The sequence below is a fragment of the Cetorhinus maximus genome, chromosome 21 (genome assembly GCF_964194155.1).
Source record: "Cetorhinus maximus chromosome 21, sCetMax3.hap1.1, whole genome shotgun sequence".
Classification (NCBI taxonomy): domain Eukaryota; kingdom Metazoa; phylum Chordata; class Chondrichthyes; order Lamniformes; family Cetorhinidae; genus Cetorhinus; species Cetorhinus maximus.
Window position 1 is genome coordinate 50166315 of NC_135899.1, and position 21958 is coordinate 50188272.

The 21958-nt window shown below is 41.9% G+C and overlaps 1 protein-coding gene across 6 annotated transcripts in view; it reads left to right on the forward strand.

Annotated features, from left to right (window-relative positions):
- The window catches only part of inpp5b (inositol polyphosphate-5-phosphatase B), a 159892-nt gene that overhangs the window by 130792 nt on the left and 7142 nt on the right, over window positions 1-21958 (forward strand). For all 6 annotated transcript variants that reach the window (XM_078566944.1, XM_078566949.1, XM_078566945.1 and 3 more), the window contains 7 exons: window positions 165-300; window positions 2990-3100; window positions 6541-6706; window positions 7498-7733; window positions 15001-15117; window positions 15267-15351; window positions 21501-21628. In XM_078566944.1, coding sequence (XP_078423070.1) covers window positions 165-300; window positions 2990-3100; window positions 6541-6706; window positions 7498-7733; window positions 15001-15117; window positions 15267-15351; window positions 21501-21628 — 979 coding nt within the window. The remainder of the gene's footprint in view (window positions 1-164; window positions 301-2989; window positions 3101-6540; window positions 6707-7497; window positions 7734-15000; window positions 15118-15266; window positions 15352-21500; window positions 21629-21958) is intronic.

The window sequence follows — 21958 nt, forward strand, 5'->3', positions numbered from 1 at the left end:
AAGACCAGCGAATCTAGCTTATTCTGAGAATCAGTAGAATGACTGTTAATGTTTTAATGCAATTTTAAACTGTTTTCATCAGTCTTGTGTATATGGAATTGACTTGGAGACAGGCAGAGAGTCTGAAATACTTTTATAGATGTGTTGTTGTATTTACTACCTAGTGAGAAATGTCGAGTTCCTGCATGGTGTGACCGAATCCTTTGGAAAGGCAGCAACATCGAGGAGTTGGAGTACCGCAGTCATATGGCTTTAAAAATCAGTGACCATAAACCAGTTATCGCAATCTTTCAAGCTGGGGTATGGAACCATATTTTCATATTCACTGTTGTTCCGACCTAGCTCTTGGTCATCTGTTGTAAAGAGAAATTGTTAGCTGGTATTTCCTGTTAACCTAAATACTAAACAATTTCTTAGATCTATCAAGTATCATAAAACCAGATTGTTGTGTAAATTATTTACCTGGATTGAACAAAGGCTCAAAGCATCTTAGAATGAAAAAAATGATAATGGGAGTTGTGAGACTTAACTTGCTGGAATGAAAGGGAATATTTTGCATTTGGAAAAGTGTGGTACGAAATTGAACTTGATTGCATTATTGTTGATATTAATTGGGCTTTGCTATTTCTCAAATTTCTGCGGATCAGCAGCAGTCTGAAGTGATATTTTTTCTTCACTCCAACACCAAATAAACCCAGATTGGTGCAACCAGAATTCGAGGGAAGCAGAGCGAGAGCCCCAGAGGAGAGAATCAGCATACCGGCATTAGACACCACATGGTGTGTACATTGAGTGCTGTGGCTAACCTAGTTTATAAAGCTCTTTGAAGATTCTTTAAATCTCGACCCTCCTTTGGAATCTGACTTCAAATTTACATTTTTAGGATGTGAGGATTTCCACCTTCCTGAACATTAAACAGTTACATTTTTAGCTTGTGAGAGAGATCTGTGCATGCACAAAGCTGTTTCCTAGCCAGAACAGCTAGCTTTACAGCTGGCAAGGAACCAAGCAATGTAACCAAGGTACTGCCTGGCTACAGCCTGAACTGCAGCTATTGGTCTCAAACCAATATGTATCGTCTGAAATTGATATGGTAGTGTGCCAACATTTAGAAATCAGTGGTGAGAGGAAAATCATTTACATTGTATGGGCAGAATTTTGCCTTTGGCGTGCGGGCTTGGTGGGGGCGGTCAGGAAGCCGACTGCCGCCCACGATTAGGCCCGGCCTCATCCCGCCGCACTTCTCTCCCCCGTACCCCCCCCAACCCCCCACCGCCTCCCCCCAATCCGCTCTCACACCTATGGTGTGAGCCCCTCAGCAATTCTGGGCTTCTCCCTGGGTGCATTGCCGGCATTAACCTCCACTCCCACTGCCTGCAATGCATAGCTACAGCCTCTGATTGACCAGCAGCTGATGGGTGACGGGATTTCCATCCCCAAGGTCCTTGATCCCTGGGAAGGCCTGCCGTTGCCCATTTTAGAGCCTGTTTGGCATTTAATTCCTGTCGGCTTTCCCCATCTGAGACGATATGAGGCTTCCGCCAGCTGTCTAGTCGATGAGGGGAGACCCCCGTTGCCTCGATTAAATACCGCCGTATGTTTCAGTACTGATTGAAGTTTTCCTTCTGTGTAAAAATTCACAAGCTGAAGGCTTACTGTCTCACCCTCATGCTTGTGGTGCAGTCTTTAGGCAATGTGCATGAAGTATAAAATAGCAACAGTAAATAATTCAGAGTCTTGAAGAGGCATTGTTGCTGAACTGTATTAAGCACAAATGCAAGTGCTTAGGAAGAATGAGTTTCATTTGCCTTTATATGTTTTGTTAAAATATTGCTGGATTGGGAAGTTATGGCAGGTAAAATATCATATATAGGGCAGTGAACTATTCACAACTGGTGGCTTTGGACATCCAAAGTATAGGTATTCCTGAAGTTCTTGTCACTTGAAATTTGTTTAAATGTTACAGATTGCTGTTTATCTGAATTAAATTTGGATTAGCAAAAGTGATGATTGCTAATATGTTCAAGACCACCCTTCTTTTAGAAGTACTTCTTTTTTCCAGATCTTTTTTAATGGCCCAGCAGCTCAGGTCTTTAATCACTTGACTTGAGCCAGATTTTTGTGAATTGGTATTGGTAAATTATTGAATTTAATCCATTCTCCGCCGGACTATTAAGTGGAGCCCTTTCTGTTCATTGTGATTTCTATTCTCAATGTTTATACTTTAGTTCTCAGTAATGATTAAGCAGTCTTTAACAAAAACTGAAAGTGCTGGAACAGAGTTGGGGATGGTGCCCAGCAATCAAGAGGGAAAGAGTTACAGATCATGGTTTGTGGTAGAGGGTCAGTGATCGTAGCAGGGAGGGAGAGGTTGGTGAACAGAAGAAGTAAGGCCGAAGGCTTTCTCGAAGGGTGGGGGCACAATTGCTCCTGCTTCTCCTGGCCCTACTGCAAAAGGTGTTTACCTTCTGGACTCAGCGGCTACCATCTCCATAATCCAGGAAAACCCAGTTGGCAACTGTTAAATTTAAATCAGACTCCCAAATACATTGTGAAGCCTGATTTAAGTATGGTGATGAGTGTCCACCATCAAGGATAGGGCACATGTCTCGAAAGGCACCATTATAAAAAGAGTAATGGGCACATGAGGTACAGGTTGAGTACGCATTCCCCAGTTTTTAACCCTCTTTCTCCGCCCCAGTCACCAACACCCTATCGCCCATTTGATGGGGGTGGTTAACATCGAGGCAAGCGTTTCAGGTTTCATCAGATGTGATGAAAGGTCATCAACCTAAAACATTAGCTTTGTTTCTCTCTACAGAGATGCTGCCTGATCATCTGAGTTTTTCCAGCATTTTCTATTTGTCTTCATTTCAGATTTCTGATATCCACAGCATCTTGCTTTGGTTCAAGGAATAATCTCTAGGTTGTTTTAAAATGGAACTTTGCAGTGTTCAGCTTTTAAGTATAGTCCATTTTCTTTTTACAGATAAAGGTGGTTAATCAAGAATTGTACAGAAAGACATATGAAAATATTGTTCGCCAACTAGACAGAATGGAGAATGATTCTATTCCTTCAGTGTCCCTGTCCAAAACAGAGGTAAGACATTGTGTTGCCTTTTTAAGCTATCCAGCTTTCTGACTACTGTATTGTGCGATTGTCATTTTAATTCATCTTGGCTGCTATGTTGTCACATCCGTTTTGCTACAAGAATCAAGGATATGTCAATGAAGTGAAATTTCAGGGTTTTTAGACATCCCATTAACATATTAATTTTCCGATGTAATGCTTAAACATTGTTGTTTGCATCAAACCTGTGTTATTGCCAAAGGAAGTTGATTTAAAAAATACCTTTTTCATTTAACTTCATCTCCTGCACCCAAATTTGCACTCAACCAGCCAAACAGAATGGAAGTCACTTTCCTATGACAGAGAATAACCAAAATGAGATTGGACAATACCAACTAGCTCCAAATGGATGCTAAGAATTGAACTTGCTATAATCCTTCCCAAAAGGGCACTAATATTGTTTACCTGGCTGCAGAGTGTGAGAGAAATTGAGATGATGTTGAAGGGCTATCTCCTGAAGTGAGAGTTTGAGATTCATTCTCAGCATATGGTCACAGAGTCTTTGAACATATACAGAAGAACATAAGAAATAGGAACAGGAGTAGGCAATTTAGCCCCTCAAGCCTGCTTGGCCATTCAGCAAGATCATGGCTGCTCTGATATACAATCAGAGGCCAAATGGCGTTGGCCTCAATTCCATTTTCCTGCCCTCCCCCCATTTTTCATTTTAGATGAAAAATCTGTTTAACTCAGCCTTGAATATATTCAGTGATCCACCCTCCATTGCTCTTTGGGGTAGGGAATTCCAAAGATTAATGACCCTCTGAAAAAAGAAATTCCTCTTCATCTCTTTCTTAAATGGGAGACCCCTTATTTTGAAACAGTGCCCCCTGGTGCTAGATTCTCCCTTGAGGGGAAACATTTTCTCAGCATCCACCCTGTCAAGCCCACCTCAGAAGTTTATATGTTTCAATAAGATCACCCCTCATTCTTCTAAACTGCAATGAATATAGGCTCAATCTGCTGTACCTTTCATCATAAGATAACCCCTTCATCCCAGGAATCAACTAAGAGAACCTTCTCTGAACTACTTCCAATGCAAGTATATCCCTCCTTAAATAAGGAGACAGTACACTAATTGTGGTCTCACCAACAACCTATACAATTGTAGCAAGATTTCCCAACTTTTATACTGCCTATATTCCCCTTGCAATAAAGGCTAACATTCCATTTGCCTTCTTCATTACTTGCTGTACCCACATTCTAGCTTTTTGTGATTCATGTACAAGTACACCCAGATCCCTCTGAACCACAACATTCTGAAGTCTCTCTCCATTTAAGTAATGTTTTTCTTTTCTATTCTTCCTACCAATGTAGACAACCTAACATTTTATTCCATCTGCCAAATTTTTACCACCCACTTAACCTGTATATCACTTTGCAGACTCTCCTCAGAGCTTGCTTTGCCACCCATCTTTGTATCATCAGCAAATTTGGCTACAATACCCTCTGTCCCGTCATCCAAGACAATAATATAGATGTAATTAGTTGAGGCACTAGCGCTGATCCCTGTGGCATTCCACTGGTCACAATTTGCCAACCAGAAAATGACCCATTATCCTGACTCTGTTTCCTGTTAGTTAGCCAATCCTCTATCCACGCTAAGACATTACCCCCACACTATGAGCTCTTAACTTGTGTAGTAACCTTTTAAATGGCACCTTATTGAATGCCTTTTGGAAATCCAAATGCACCACTCTACTAGTTCCCCTTTATTCACCCTGCTTCTAAATCCTCAAGGAACTCAAGTAAATTTGTTCAAGAGTTTCATAAAGCCATTTTGACCCTGCCTGATTGTATTATGATTTTCTAAATGTCCTGCCACGACTTCCTTAGTAATAGATCTCAGCATTTTCCCAATGACAGAAGCTAGGCTAACTGATCTATAGCCTCCTCTGTTTCCCATTTTTCTTGAATAGAGGTGTTAGATTTGCATTTTTCCAGCCCACTGAGAGCTTCCTAGAATCTAGGGAATTTCGAAAAGTTACAACTAATGCATCCATTATCTTTGCGGCCACTTCTTTTTCAGACCCTATGATGCAGGCCATTGAGTGCAGGGAACTGGTCAGTCTTTAGTCCCATTAGTTTTTCTCATACTTTTTCTCTAGTGATAGTGATTGTTTTTAAGTTTTTCCCTCCCTTTTGCCCATGATCTTCTATTGTTACTGGGATGCTTTTTTGTGTCTTTTACAATGAGGACAGATACAAAATATTTCAAAGCCTCTGCCTTTCCTTGTTTTCCCAGGATTAATTCCCCAGACTCATCCTCTAGGGGGCCAATTCTTATTTTGGCTGATTGATTTGCACCTGTAAAGCCAATTTAGAGCTATAAGTGATATCTGAATCAGCGCTTAAGCAACTGATTCTAGTGTCTCATTTGCTCGTGTTCTGGCCCGCAGAGAAAACAGGTGTTTAAACACACAAGAGGCTTGTCACATGACCCTCTCTCCCCAACTGTCCAAATATGGTAATGGCTAGTGGATTCCAGTTGCCTGGCTTGCATCATTAGATTTCATCTAGGCACATTATTTTCATAGCCAGAGTCCCATTGTCCAAGTCTAATGGTTTGTCTCCGCACATTTGAGTACCCAGGTGATTGTCTAGACACTTTGCTAATGGGTAGGAGGTGGCCCCCCCATTCATACTCCTTCAAGACAGTTATTCCTTGTGAGGCTTTTCTTTCACTGTCTCCTTTTCACTGGCTTTGGAATGTAGAAGGTACAGCGATGCAAATGTTCAGCCATCCTTGACTGTGATTTCAAGTCATTGGAATGTGGCTTGAATGTTTTTAAAAATTCAACTACCCACCAATTCATGAAGTTTTTTTTTTATAAAGCATGGCTTTATAACAACTAATGCTGAATTCATCTGAAATCATATATGATTTCATGAGACCAGCTGAAGGAATCTCTTTCCCCCCCCCACCCCAACTCCCCATTCCCTGTGCAATTTCGGGCTATTGTCTGCTATGCTTGTTATTTTCCCTCCTAAGTTTCTCCCTTCTGAAAATCTTGGTGCATCTTGCATGGTGGTGGGGGGAGTGAGGGTCGCTTAGTTCTACATACACCTGCAATCAAAATATTTCTCACTCAGGAGACCATGCACTGACTGTCAAGACAGTGAGAGTTCACTGCCTGCTGGAGTGTGTGAACTATCACCTTTCCCTGGAATGCTTGGGAAGTTTTCATGTCTTACAGAAATCAGATACCCTGCATGGAGCAGGGTTGAAATTGATGCTTTCCTGCCTTGTATGGTTTCTTACCACACAACAGTGCTTTTACCCATTGATTTTGTATTGTTAAAACTTAATTGAAACCCCATAGAGAATTATATTTATAAAAAAAAAATGACTCTCTAAGATTCCTTTCTTGCTCGCAGCATCTTATGAAAACATTGTTTTCTTTTCACAGTTCCATTTTGAGAATGTGAAGTTCATGCAGCTTCAAGTTCAAACACTTACTATTGCGAACACTGGACTGGTGCCCTGTCAATTTGAATTCATCACCAAATTGAATGAGCCTTCATACTGCAAACCATGGTTCAGTGCTACCCCTAATAAGGGGATTTTGATTGAGGGTATGTCATATTTGGTACAAAATGTATCACTTTCGAACATTGAGCCCTGTTTCATTTCATATTTTTGTTTCTTCAACTGAACCAAATAAAAAAGATATAAAAATGCAAAGTACATGGGACTGGGTATCAGCCAGGTGTCCTTTCACCTGGTTTTCAATCCAGGATATGACAAAAGTTCTCACAGTTAGCCTAATTTAACCATAGCTTTGAATGATGGTAGCTTGAGATATGATGACAGTTGAAGATAGAATGCTCTTCTTCAGGTCTTGACTATTGAGCACTATAGTTACTTGATTTATTCTGTAAATGGCCAACCTTTCTTTGATGAGTATAATTGCTCAATTACCTCATAATTGGAAGTACAGCCACATACATTATCCAAAATGAGACTCTCAGTGAGCCAGACATTTGCAAAGTTCTGTCTACCTCCTTAGTTCGACTGTACAAAGATTTGAGAAGGGCTGGTTTCAGCAGCCTTGGCCACAGCAAGGCTAATGGGCTACGTCATGTAGTCCAGGAACCTGGAGAGTTTCCTCTTTGTCCCAAATCAGCACTTGTTGATTTTCTTTTGAACAAATTGAATTATTGTGACTTATATCTACAGAGATTGAATCACAAAAATATTTTGACAAAGGTACAGATAACATCTAGAGATCCTTCTAAGATAAACAGGAGAATGCTCTCCTGCTAATCTTGAGTTCAGTTGGAGAATCTTTGCAGTAATCAGGTGCAGATTGCTTGCTTTGGGAATGAAGCAGCCACAATAAACATGGTTTTATTTTTCTTTTCAGGGGAAAGAATAGAAATTGAGTTAGAAGTGTATGTGAATAAATTTACTGCGCTCTCATTAAATATGGGAGAAGACCGCATTGAGGATATTTTAATCTTGCATCTACAACGAGGAAAGGACTACTTCATGTCCATTTGGGGGAATTACCTCCCAAGCTGCTTTGGATCCTCTTTGCAAGCACTTTGCCACATGAAGGAGCCAATCCGAGAAGTGAAGCCTCAAAGAATACAAGAGCTGGTGAGTAAATCAGTTTAAAATATTCTAAGGAAGCCAGAGTCATGGAAATGAACTGGAATGGCTTGGCTTTTAAAAATTTAGTGCAAGGTGGCATAATATTTCCTTGCTTGCTATTTTTAACATCAGTGGTAGAGCATTTTTGTCCCTGACCCAGAAAGTTGTAAAGTCAAGCACTACTCCAGGACTGGAGCACATAATCTCGACTGAGACTTCTGTGCAGTACTGAGCGAGTTCGATACTATTAGAGGGGCCATCTTTTGAATGAGACATTCAACCTTCTTGTTAAGGTGGATGGAAAAGATCTTGCAGAATTAGTTGAAGAAGAGCAAAGTCATCTACAACCAATACCACCTAAACAGATAATCTAGTCATTTATCTCACTTGCTGTTTGCAGGACCTTGCTTTTTTACAAATTAACTGACATGTTTGCCGACATAGTGACACTGAAAACGTTTTACACTGAAGTGCTTTGTTTGTCTTCAGGAATGAAAGGCACTTTATAAATGCAGTATTTATGTAGATGCTTTGGGCAACTGCTTAATATTTAGGTACCTTTGCAGTTTAATTACTTTGACGCTGAGAATACTGCTACTGACTACCCTGATGTGTTACAGTGCCTCTGCCAGAGCCATTTAAGGGGCAAAACATATGGCCAATCTTTCACCTTAGTTTCTCAGTCATGAGAATAGTTTGGCCTTTACATGGCTACACCTGAAGCTTGATTTGCTAAAAATTGACCTCTGGATATAGTTTTCCACAATGTGATTTTTCATATGCAAAATTAGAACCATAGAACCATAGAAAAGTTACAGCACAGAAGGAGGCCATTCGGCCCATCTTGTCCATGCCAGCCCGAGGACACCCAGGTGCCCTTTCTAATCCCACCTTCCTACACCCAGCCCATAGCCCTGCAACTTACAGTACTTAAGGTGCAGATCCAGGTACTTTTTAAAAGAGTTTAGAGTTTCTGCCTCTACCACCAACTTGGGCAGCGAGTTCCAGACACCCACTACCCTCTGCGTAAAAAAGTTCTTCCTCATGTCCCCTCTACACCTTCTGCCACTTATTTTGAATCTATGTCCCCTGGTTCTAGAATTCTCCACCAAGGGAAACAATTTTATCCTGTCCACTCTATCTATTCCCCTTATAATTTTGTACACCTCAAGTCATCTCTCAGCCTTCTTTGTTCTAAGCAAAATAACCCCAACCTATCCAATCTCTCCTCGTAGCTACACTTTTCTAACCCTGGCAACATTCTTGTGAATCTCCTCTGCACTCTCTCCAGAGCTATTACGTCCTTCCTGTAATGTGGTGACCAGAACTGCACACAATACTCCAGTTGTGGCCTCACCAGTGTTTTATACAATTCCAACATTATATCCTTACTTTTATATTCTATACCTCTGCCAATGAAGGAGAGCATTCCATATGCCTTCTTTACAACCTTGTCTACTTGAACTGCTGCCTACAGGGACCTGTGTACTTGTACGCCAAGATCCCTCACTTCATCTACCCCTCTTGGTATATTCCCATTTATTGTGTAATCCCTGTAACTGTTTGACCTCCCTAAATGTATGACCTCATACTTCTCGATGTTAAAATCCAACTGCCACTTTACCGCCTACTCCACCAACCCATCTATATCGTTTTGGAGATTATGGCTATCCTCTACACTATCCACTACTCAGCCAATCTTTGTGTCATCTGCAAATTTCCCAATCGTGCCCCCACGTTCACGTCCAAATCATTAATATATAAGACAAACAGCAAGAGTCCCAACACCGAGCCCTGTGGAACACCACTTAAGACAACTTTCCATTCGCAAGGACATCCATCGACCATTACCCTTTGTTTCCTGTTACAAAGCCAACCTTTTATCTAGTTTGCCACATTACCCTGAATCCCATGGGCTTTTACTTTCCTGACCAATTTGCCATGTGGGACCTTGTCAAATGCCTTGCTAAAATCCATGTACACAACATCCTTCACTACCTTCATCAACCCTTCTTGTCACTTCCTCAAGGAATTCAATCAAATTTGTGAGGCAAGACCTTCCTTTAACAAATCCATGCTGACCATCCCTGACTAGTCCATGCCTTTCCACATGACAGTTAATCCTATCTCTCAGGATTGATTCTACTAATTTGTTCACCACCGATGTAAGACTAACTGGCCTATAATTGTTTGGCATTTCCTTTGATCCCTTTTTAAACAATGGAACTATGTTTGCATTTCTCTAGTCCTCTGGTACCTCCCCTGTATCTAGTGAAGATTGGAAAATCATCCTCAGAGCATCTGCTATCTCCTCCCTGACTTCCTTCAGCAGCCTCGGAAACAATCCATCTGGCCCTGGTGACTTATCAACTTTCAAGGATTTCAACCCTTCAAGTACTTCCTCTCTCTTTATGACTATCCTATCCAATATCTCGCAGTGTTCCTCCTGGACTACTATATCTACATCCTCCCTTTCCTTTGTAAACACGGAGACAAAATATTCATTCAAAACCCTTCCACAGCCTCTGCATCTACACACAAGTTTCCATCTTCAATTCCGATAGGTCCCACTTTTTCCTTGACTAACCTTTTAGCATTAATGTATTGGTAAAACATCTTTGGGTTATCTTTAACTTTACTTGCTAATCTTTTTTCTTGCCCTCTCTTTGATTTCCTTATTTCCTTTTTTACTTCGTCCCTGCACTTCCTATATTCGTCTAGGCTATCTGCAGTGCTTAGCTCTTTGTGCCTATCGTACGCTTTCTTTTTCTGTTTGATCTTCCCCTGTATTCCTCTAGACAACCAGGGGGTCTAGATTTGGCACTACCACTCTTATTTTTGTAGGGGACATGTCTACTTTGTACAATTGACTTGGGGGTTTAGGAAAAGAAGCAAATGCAGTTTGAAAGAGCCAAAAATAAGAGAAGGGGTCATGGAAAACCTGAATTATGGAGTGTTAATTAGAGTTAAAGTTTAATTCATGCAAACAGAAAAGAGAGTAAGCGAAGAGGAAGAACGAGGGTACAGAGTAAGGCATTTAAAAACTATGGACCAAATTTTTCCGCCTACCAAGAAGTACCGCCACCGGGAGCCAACCCCACATCAGCCAAGACCAGCATATTGTTAGTGGCGGCCAATTGAGAGGCTGCTGCAGGGGTGGCCGTCCAATTAAGGACAGCAACTTGCTCCCAAGAGCAACTCAGAGCAAGAGCAGCTCAGCATCACCCATGGGCTGGCAAAATTCAGTCCTTTTTTTTTTCAAAAGTTTTCAAACATTTATTTTGGTAGTGTAGACGAATATTAATAGCTTCTTCTGGCATCTGAATACCTTTATTTCTGTAATATCGGGATATATGTCAGTATCATGTTGCAGAAACCAGGAATGTAAAAACTATTGGATGCAGAAAGACTGGAACTCCCCAGAACAGCTGGAAGTCCGGCATCTGAATTGTGTTGTCTTTGTAGAAAACACAGTTTTCTGGAAGTATCATGTCAGGGTGTCTCCTGTACTACAACTAGTGAGTACTTTGCAAACTCCCCATTTATCTCAGAACCCTGGAAAAATGTGACATTGGGGCATTAGAAGAAAGACTTGCTTTTATATAGTTCATTTCACAACCTCAGAACGTCTCAAAGTACTTTACAGTTAATAAAGTGCCTTCTGAAGTGCCATCACTTTTTTAATGTCAGAAATGTGACAGCCAATTTGTGCAATTTAGGATCATAAAATTTGGAAGAACCAACCTTCTGCTTCTGAAGATATTTGGGAATTTCATGGCACCTTTGAGAGAGAATTGGGTGTGTTTTTGAAATAGAACAGAAAAGGGTGCAGGAAAATGGAATTAGAGTAAATAGCTTCAGTTGAACAAAATCGGTGGGATGGGCAGTACATGCTGTAATTTTTATTTTGCAGCAATGCTTTCCTCAAGAGATTGGGTGCTACTGAATCATTTAACAAAGTTCTTTGTAAAAATAGCCCTTGCCTCGTAACTAATTCATCGTATTGGGTGTGACTGGGTTAGGCCTGGTCAAGTTTCTTGTACTAATATTTATTTTAAGGTCTCCAAAAGCTTGAAAGATATTGTGAATACAGACTTTTGATACAATTACAATAATTCCTCAATTAACACCCTGGGTGTGTTCTTTATAAGTGAGACTTGAAGCAAAACAATGTTAAGTAGATCAGATTCCCCTATAAAAATTAATGCATAAACTGGAGTTAGGCTTCCCAGCGAGGCTCTCCCCCGATCCCCAGCGAGGCTCTCCCCCGATCCCCAGCGAGGCTCTCCCCCGATCCCCAGCGAGGCTCTCCCCCGATCCCCAGCGAGGCTCTCCCCCGATCCCCAGCGAGGCTCTCCCCCGATCCCCAGCAAATGTCTCCCCCAGTCCCCAGTGAGTCTTTCCCCAGTCTCTGTTACATAGGTGTGGAAACAGCAAATTGATTTTTTTTGGACATTTGGATCAAGGCAGGAGTGGAACAAAAGCAGGACAGGAGCAGAGTGACAAGCAAGGCAGTGGGTGAGGTCAGAACGGTACGGGTGCAGGACAGAAGTTGGTCAGCAAGCGAGGTGGGAACGGGTTCGTGAGGTCACCTTGAGGGTCAGGAATGATGTAATAGTGAACATCATGACTTTAAAATAATATATCCTCCATATTGCATTGGCGACATTATAACGAAAAAGCGTTGAACAAATCAACGTTAAGCAAGGTATTATTGTAATTGCACAGTTCGTTTTGCACAGCCACAAGTTGCAGGAAACCTTCCGATTCATTGCTAAAGACACATTTCCAGTGCTTGGCTGAGCAATATCTTGGGCTCAAAACACCTTTTCAATGAAATAATGCAGTGCAGTTGTGTAAGTAGAGACAATCTCCCTTAAACTCCTTCTCTGATCTGAGTAGGTCCACCACAATTTACACTAGAATTCCTATGTGCAACCCTCACTTCCCTGTATTATGAAACAAGGCAAAGTAAAATATGCTGAATAATCATGGCTCCTTTTATAAAATGTATTTCCCATAGATAGTTAAAATGCTACTGCAGTCACATACATGAAGCAGCCCAAAGCACCAATTGTTGCACTACCTTCATACTCTATGCATGGAGCATAACTGTGGAGTACCCAGTAGTGAGAAAGCAACTTACATTTATATAGCACCTTTAACGTAATAAAACGTTCCAAGGCACTTCACAGGAGCATTTTAAAACAAATTATTATATTGTGCCATGTAAGGAGATATTAGGTTGGATGACCAAAAGCTTGATCAAAGAGTCAGATTTTAAGAAATGAATTAAAGGAGGAAAGTGAGGTAAAGAGAGAATTCCAGAGCTTAGGACCTAGGGAACTGAAGGCATGACCACCATTGGCAGAGTGATTAAAATTGGGGATCCTCAAAAGGCCAGAATGAGATGTGCACAGGTAATCTGGGGGTTTGGAGGAGATTACAGCAATAGGGAGGGGTGAGGCCAGGAAAGGATTTGAAAACAACAGTGAGAATTTTAAAAGCAAGGTGTTGCTTGACTGGGAGCCAGTGCAGGTCAGAGAGCAGAGGAATGATAGAGGAATGGGACTTAGTGCGAGTTAGGACACAAGCACCAGAATTTTGGATGACCTCAATTTCACAGAGGGTAGAATCTGGAGATCAGCTAAGTGTGCACTGCAATAGTCAAGTCTAGAGGTAACAAAGGTGTGAACGAGGGTTTCAGCAGCAGGTGAGCTGAGACAGGTGAAGTCGGACAGTGGTGGTACAGAAGTGGAAATAGGCTGCCTTAGCGATGGCCTGAATGTGCGGTTGACAGCTCGTCTTGGGTTCAAATATGATGCCAAGTTTGCGAACAGACTGGTTTAGTCTCAGATTGCTGCCTGGGATATGGATGCAATCAATAACTAGGGAATGGAGTTTGTAGTGGGGGCCAAAAACATCGACTTTAGTCTTCCCAAAGTTTAATTTAAGGAAGTTTCTGGTCATCAGTACTGTATGTCAGATAAGCAGTCTGACGATTTAAAACAGTGGAGGAGTTGAGGGAGATGATGGTAAGGTGGAGCTGGGTGTCATTAGCTTGCATGTGAAAACTAACTCTGTGCTTTCAGATGATGTCACCAAGGGGCAGCATGCATATAAAAAATATGAGGGGGGATCAAGGATAGATCCTTTGGGGAACACCAGAGATAACAGTTTGGGAGCAGGAGGAGAAGCAATTGTGATACTCTTGACACCATTAGATAGATGAGCATAGAACCAGCTGAGAGTAGTTCCACCAAGCTGAATGACAGTGGAGAGGTATTGGATGAGAAAAGTGTGGTCAACTTTGTCAAAGACAGCAGACAGTTTGAGAAGGACAAGGCCATATCAAAGTAACAAATGATATACTAAGAGCCATTTCTGCACTGTTGAAGCGGTGGATACCTGATTAGAGGGATTCAAAGATGGAGTTCCAGGAAAGATAGGCACGGATTTGGAAGGCGACAACAATTCCAAGGACTTTGGAGAGGAAAGGAAGGTTGGAGGTGAGGAGGTAGTTTGCAAGGATAGTCAACTCAGGTTTATTTTTGAGGAGGGCGTGATGATGGCAGAGGGCCAACACCTGAAGAGAGGGAACCATTCACAATATCGGCTAACATGAGGACGAGAGGGGGATGTTGAATGGTCAGTTTAGTGGGAATAGGATTGAGAGAGCAGGAGTTGGGTCTCATGGACAGAATGAGCTGAGAGAGGGCACAAGGGGAGATAGGAGAGAAAATAAAGAAAGATGCAAATTCATGGCTAGAGCAGTGGGAGCTTTGGAGGAATTTTGTCCAGGTGGGCTAGTGGAAGGGAGGAACACAGCAGAGGCAGCTGATCTATGAACTTCTGGCAGTTAATGTTGGAGGTGAGGTTGGAGGAGACAGGGGCGAGAGGTTTAAGAAAGTTTGCAGTGGAGAAAAGAAGCAGTTACCTTTGCATTCCAGGATGAACAGTTTCAGTAGACAAGAGTAGAACCCTATCATATTTTTTGTGATCCAGTCAGATCTTGCAATGGATGACTAAAGCAGTGTCTGCCATATCCTTTCAGGTCTGCATCCCTTAGACTTAAGGGAGCGGAGATGAGGGCCGTACCATAGGGAATGGCCAGGGTGAGAGAGAGTAATAGTTTTATTGGGGACTTGGGCGTCAAAGGTCCAATTGAGAGGGCGCAGTTGAGAAAATTGGAAAAGTAGAGTTTTTTTTGCAGATGAAAGATGTACTTTATCACAATAGCGATAGATTATTAATAGTTTTTTTAACCCTGCAGGAAAGAATGGCAAAGGAAAACAAATCTTTCGACTGTTTTGCAAATGAATTGCCACTTGATGTCCCTAAAGAAATCTGGATGTTGGTCGACCACCTACACCGCAATGCTTCATTCCAGGTCTCATCAGAAAAAACATGTTTGTTGTAATAGGAATTATTTCCAAACTGAGTCTCACTTTCTATTTTCGTACTCCTCCTCGCTCTGCTTATTTGTGAGATTGTCGAATGTCCTTTTTGACTTATGTTAAATGCTTTCATTGCTTGTAGGGAGACCTGTTCCAGCAGCCAGGACTGAAGTCAGAATTTGAGGAGATACGAGACTGTTTAGATATTGGAATACCAGATTTTCTCCGTATCCTTTTCTAAATTGTGAAAAATTCTAAATTGTGCCTCATAATGACTTCACAGATATTCTAAGCTTGGCCCAACCATTTTCAGCTGTTTCATCAATGACCTTCCTTCCATCATTAGGTCAAAAACATAGAAAATAGGAGCAGGAGTAGATATTCGGCCCTTCAAGCCTGCTCCGCCATTCATCATGATTTTGGCTGATCATCCAACTCAATAGCCTGCTCTCGATTTGTCCCCGTATCCTTTGATCCCTTTCGCCCCAAGAGCTATATCTAACTCCTTCTTGAAAACATACAATGGCCTCAACTACTTTCTGTGCTAGCGAATTCCACATGCTCACCACCCTCTGGGTGAAGAAATTTCTCCTCATCTCAGTCCTAAATGGTCAACACCGTATCCTCAGACTGTGACCCCTGGTTCTGGACTCCCCCCATCATCGGGAACATCTTTCCTGCATCTACCCTGTCTAGTCCTGTTAGAATTTTGTAGGTTTCTACGAGATCCCCCCCTCATTCTTCTGAACTCCAGCGAATATAATCCTAACCGACTCAATCTCTCCTCATATGTCAGTCCCGCCTTCCCAGGAATTAGTCTTGCAAACCTTCGCTGCACTCCCTCTATAGCAAGAACATCCTTCCTCAGATAAGGAGACCAAAACTGTACACAATATTCCAGGTGGGATCTCACCAAGGCCCTGTATAATTGCAGCAAGACATCCCTGCTCCTGTACTCGAATCCTCTCGCTATGAAGGCCAACATACCATTTGCCTTCTTTACCGCCTGCTGCACCTACATGCTTACCTTTAGCGACTGGTGTGCGAGGACACCAGGTCTCGTTGCACATTCCCCTCTCTCAATTTATAGCCATTCAGATAATAATCTGCCTTCCTGTTTTTGCTACCAAACTGGATAGCCTCACATTTATCCACATTATACTGCATCTGCCATGCATTGCCCACTCATCCAGCTTGTCCAAATCATACTGAAGCATCTCTGCATCCTCCTCACAGCTCACCCTCCCACCCAGCATTGTGTCATCTGCAAATTTGGAGATATTACATTTAGTTCCCTCATTTAAATCATTAATATATATTGTGAATAGCTGGGGCGCCAGCACCAATCCCTGCGGTACTCCACTAGTCACTGCCTGCCATTCGGAAAAAGACCCATTTATTCCTACTCTTTGTTTCCTCCCTGCCAACCAGTTTTCTATCCATCTCAATACACTACCCCCAATCCCATGTGCTTTAATTTTACATGCCAATCTCTTATGTGGGACTTTGTCGGAAGCCTAATGAAAGTCCAAATAAACCACATCCAGTGGCTCCCCCTCATCAATTTTACTAGTTACATCCTCAAAAAATTCCAGTAGATTTGTCAAGCATGATTTCCCTTTCGTAAATCCATGCCGACTCTGTCCGATTCTGCCACTGTTTTCCAAGTGCTCAGCCATTAAATATTTAATAATGGACTCTAGAATTTTCCCCACTACCGACATCAGGCTGACTGGTCTATAATTCCCTGTTTTCTCTCTACCTCCCTTTTTAAATAGTGGGGTTACACTAGCTACCCTCAAATCCATAGGAACTGTTCCAGAGTCTATAGAATCTCGGAAGATGACCACCAATGCATCCACTATTTCTAGGGCCACTTCCTTAAGTACTCTGGGATGTAGATTATCAGGCCCTGGGGATTTATCGGCCTTCAATCCCATCAATTTCCCCAACACCATTTCCCTACTAATACTGATTTCTTTCAGTTTGTCCCTCTCATTAAACCCTGTGTTCCCCAACATTTCTGGTATGTTATTGGTGTCCTCCTTTGCGAAGACAGAACCAAAGTATGTATTTAGTTGGTCAGCCATTTCTTTGTTCCCCATTATAAATTCCCCTGTTATTGACTGTAATTCCCCTGTTCCTGACTTCTGTTTCTGTCAGAAGTGGGGATGTTTGCACAATGATGATGATGATTGCACAATGTTCAGCACCACTCACGACTCCTCAGATACTGAAGCAGTCTATGTCCAAATGCAGCAAGACCTGGACAATATCCAGGCTTGGGCTGACAAGTGGCAAGTAACATTTGCGCCACACAAGTGCCAGGCGATGACCATCTCCAACAAGAGAGCATCTAACCATCACCCCTTGACGTTCAATAGCGTTACCATCACTGAATCCCCCACTATCAACATCTTAGGGGTTACCATTGACCAGAACCTGAACTGGAATAGCCATATAAATACTGTGGCTACAAAAGCAGGTCAGAGGCTAGGAATCCTGTGACGAGTAACTCAGCTTCTGATTCCCCAAAGCCTGTCCACCATCTACGAGGCACAAGTCAGGAGTGTGATGGAATACTCCCCACTTGCGGCTCCCACAACACTCAAGAAGTTTGGCACCATTCAGGACAAAGCAGCCCGCTTGATTGGCACCACATGCACAAACATTCACTCCCTCCACCACTGACACACAGTAGCAGCAGTGTGTACCCTGTACAAGATGCACTGCAGGAATTCACCAAGGCTTCTTAGGCAGCACCTTCCAAACCCATGACCACTACCATCTAGAAGGACAAGGGCAGCAGATAGATGGGAACACCTGGAAGTTCCCCTCCAAGTCACTCACCATCCTGACTTGGAAATATATCGCCGTTCCTTCACTGTCGTTGGGTCCCTCCCTAACAGCACTGTGGGTGTACCTACACCACAACGACTGCAGTGGTTCAAGAAGGCAGCTCACCACCACCTTGTCAAGGGCAATTAGAGACGGGCAATAATGCTGGCCCAGCTAGCGAAGCCCGCATCCCGTAAATGAATTTTAAAAAAGCTATGTCATTATTTGCACTTTAAGTATTGAAGTGCCAGTTCAGATAAAAGTTGATTAGAATTGACAACGTGGCAGTACAGTATAAAGACGGTCACTATAATATTCCTATCTTTGTGTACAGTACCTGAAATTGGCCCACAGTTTTCCATTTGCCTAGAGTTAAAAATACTGCTTTTACAGCATATACAGCTATTAGTGGGGCCAGTTGGGGACCAATAAAGGAAATCCCCTTCTTGAGGCAGAGGGAAAGGCTGAGATCGTAAAGGAGAACTTTGTACCTGCCTTCACTAAAGCAGAGGATGCTGCCAATGTCTCAGTTAAGGAGGAGATGGTAGAGAAATTGGATGGTTAAAAATAGATAAAGAGGAGGTACTAAACCCTCACTTTCTCCATTAATGATGCACAATGGCAGGAAAGTGTACCATCTACAAGAGGCACTGCAGCAACTCACCAAAGCTCCTTTGACAGCACCTTTCAAACCCTCGACCTCTATCACCTATAAAGACAAGAGCATCAGATGCATGGGAACACCACCACCTGCAAGTTCCCCTCCAAGCGACACACCATCCTGAACTGGAACTATATCGCCGTTCCTTCACTGTTGCTGGGTCAATATCCTGGAACTCCCTCCCTAACAGCACTGTGCGTGTACCTGCACCACATGGACTACAGTGGTTCACCATCACCTTCTTAAGGGCAACTAGGGTTGGGTAATAATCGCTGGACTGGCCAGTGATGCCCACATCCCGTGAAAGAATAAAAGAATCTTAAAAGGTTGGCAGTGTTCAAAGTAGAAAAGTCATATGAGTTTGGATGGGAAGCATCCTACCTTGTTGAGGGAATTGAGGGTGGAAACAATGGAGGCTCTGGCCAAAATCTTCCAATCCCCCATGAATGAGCGCAATGCTAAAGGATTGGGCAATTGCAAATGTTACACCCATTGCCCCAAAAAAAGAGGGAAGGGGATAAATTGAAGAATTACAGACCGATCAGCTTAACAGCAATAATAGGGGGAACATTTAGAGATAAAAATTGGAGACAAAGTTGTCACTTGAAAAAACATGAGTTAATAGATGACAACCAGCACAGATTTGTTAAAAGCAAGTCATGTTTGACCAACTTGACTGAGTCTTTTGATGAAGTAACAGGGTTAGGGTTAATATGAGGGTAGTGCAGTTGGTGTTGTGGGGCTTACATTAGGCATTTCATAAGTACCAAATAATAAACTTGTTTATAAAATGCCCATGATAGTAAAGGGACAGTGGCAGCATGGATACAAAATTGGTTAAGAGATAGAAAGCACTGATAACAGCTGTTTTTCAGACTGAGTATACAAGGCCGTCCCCAGGGGTCGGTATTAGGACTAGTGCTTTATTTTTGATGTATGCTAATGATCTGGACTTGAGTTTATAGGGCATACTTTCAAAGATTGCAGATAACACGAAACTTGGAAATGTAGTAAACAGAGGAGGATAGTAACAGACTTCAGGAAGACATAGACAGGCTGATTGCATAGCCATTGCAATTTAGCACTGAGAAGTGTGAAGCGATGTATTTTGTAAGGAAGAACAAGGATAGACAATATAAACTAAACGGTACAATTATAAAGAGGGTGAAGGAACAGAGACACCTTGCGGGGAGGGTTGGGGGTGTGTACATTCACAATTCTCTAAATGTGAGAGAAGTTGTGAAGGCTATTTTAATAAAAAGGCACGCAGGATCCTTGGCTGTATAAAGCAAGGTTATGCTAAAACTTCATAAATCACTGGTAAAGTCCCAGTTGGTATATTTTGGCCAATTCTAGGGAGATTTAATAGAAATGTTCAAAATCAGGAAACGTATCGATGGGGTAACTAAGGAGAAAGTTTCCAGTGACAGAAGGGTTGGTAAGCAGATGACTCAGATTGAAAGCTAAAGAACCAAATACAGGATGAGGAGAATTTTTTTTTACGCAGTAATTTGTTACATTCTGGAATGCACAGCCTGAAAAGATGGTGGAGACAAATTCAGTCATAACTTTTAAAAGGGAATCCGATAAATACTTGAAGGGGAAAAGTTTGGGGAAAGGGACTAATCGGGTACTTCTTTCAAAGAGCTGGCACAGGCCACCTTCTGTGCTGTTTTATTCTGTGATTCTATTCTTCACTATCAGAATTGGTTGTAAATCTTGAGGCAGTGGAGAAAGTCAGAAGTAATGAAAACTAACTTTATACATTTCATGTTAACAGAATATGACCTGCATTTTGTTTCTGATCCGAGGGAAATGCTGCAACAGCGCACTCTGTGTAGCGATGAATTTTTCAATATTGGATTTTTTTTCACACCTAAGTTTAAATTGCTATCATGCATACCATGAACCATTTCTCAGGTCAGTTGTAATACTCAAGCAAAGAGCCAGTGTAGGCATAATGGGCCAAATGGACTTCTGCATTTTAAACTCGTATGGCTCTTTGAAAAGACAGCAACTTGCTTCCATGATCTCCGTATCTGCCTTCAACTAGCTACTTAAGATGGGAAAGAGCGGTGTATTTGTAAACGTATATAAGCATAATGCTTTTTGCCAAGATAACAACAGCAACTATACTTCAAAACTAATTATTGGTTGTGAAGTGCATTGGGATGCCTTGAAGAGATGATAAGTATAAGCTTTTTTATTTTGAATACCTTCCACTCTTCACTTTCCCATATAGTCCATACTTTTCTGACCATCAGTGTTCCACACACTTGTGATAAATTCCTCTTCAGGATTTCTAAGCTGGACATTAGCTACTTTGTTTTAGATTAATTACAGCCTCCATTTAAGAAAACCTGTATAGCAACTTAGCAAAAGTACATTAAGAGTTCACATTGGAATAATATCTGTTGCATAAAGTACCCCATTAACACACAGTGCAAGAACTAAGTTGTGTCACATGTGAGAGTGTACCATTCGTCATGATTTTCATCCCCATTTGGGAATACAGTAGCGGCAGAGGGATGTTGGCAGCATTCTTTGTGCATAATACCACCAGAATAGAACTTCAGGATGACCAATTGCGGGAGTGGTTTGTACAAAATAGCAACCCCAAAGCCAGCAATTTTAAAACATATTAACAAAACGTAATGGATAGACACCATACAAACATCCTGTGAAAATTCCTTTGAACCTAATAATGCTACACAAAGAGAAGTTTAAACTGAACTGAGCCAGAATTTTCGCAGGATGTTTGTATGGTGTCCTTTTTCCTGCTCAAAATGGTTTCTACTACTGTGAGACTGCCTGATGCGTTTTCTGTGTGCAAGTGACATCAAATACTTTGTCTTTTTCTTTAACTTGTGTTTGCAGCTGGCAGTAACCATTCTATAACTGAAGCACTGTTGCTCTTTCTGGATGCCCTTCCAGAGCCAGTCATTCCTTACTACCTGTACAAATGTTGTTTAGAGGGTTCATACAGCTATACTCTGAGCGAGCAGGTAAAGAACATGATGCAGCTTCTTGATGGCAAATGTGGATTGTATGTATTCCCAGTTTAACTATATGAGATAATTATAGGCAAATCACAGTAGAGGGCAGCAATCACATGACTCATCACTCGCTGTGCCTGCCTACCTGACATTGTCATGAATTGAAGGTGGTAGAGCAGGTTGAGAACATAGTTAAAAAGACGTACAGTACCCTTTATAAATGGAGGCATAGAGTACAAAAGCAAGGAAGTTATGGATCATTTAGGGCTGAGATGAGGACTCAAAGAGTTGTGAATCTTTGGAATTCTCTACTCCAAAGGGTTGTGGATGCTCCATCAT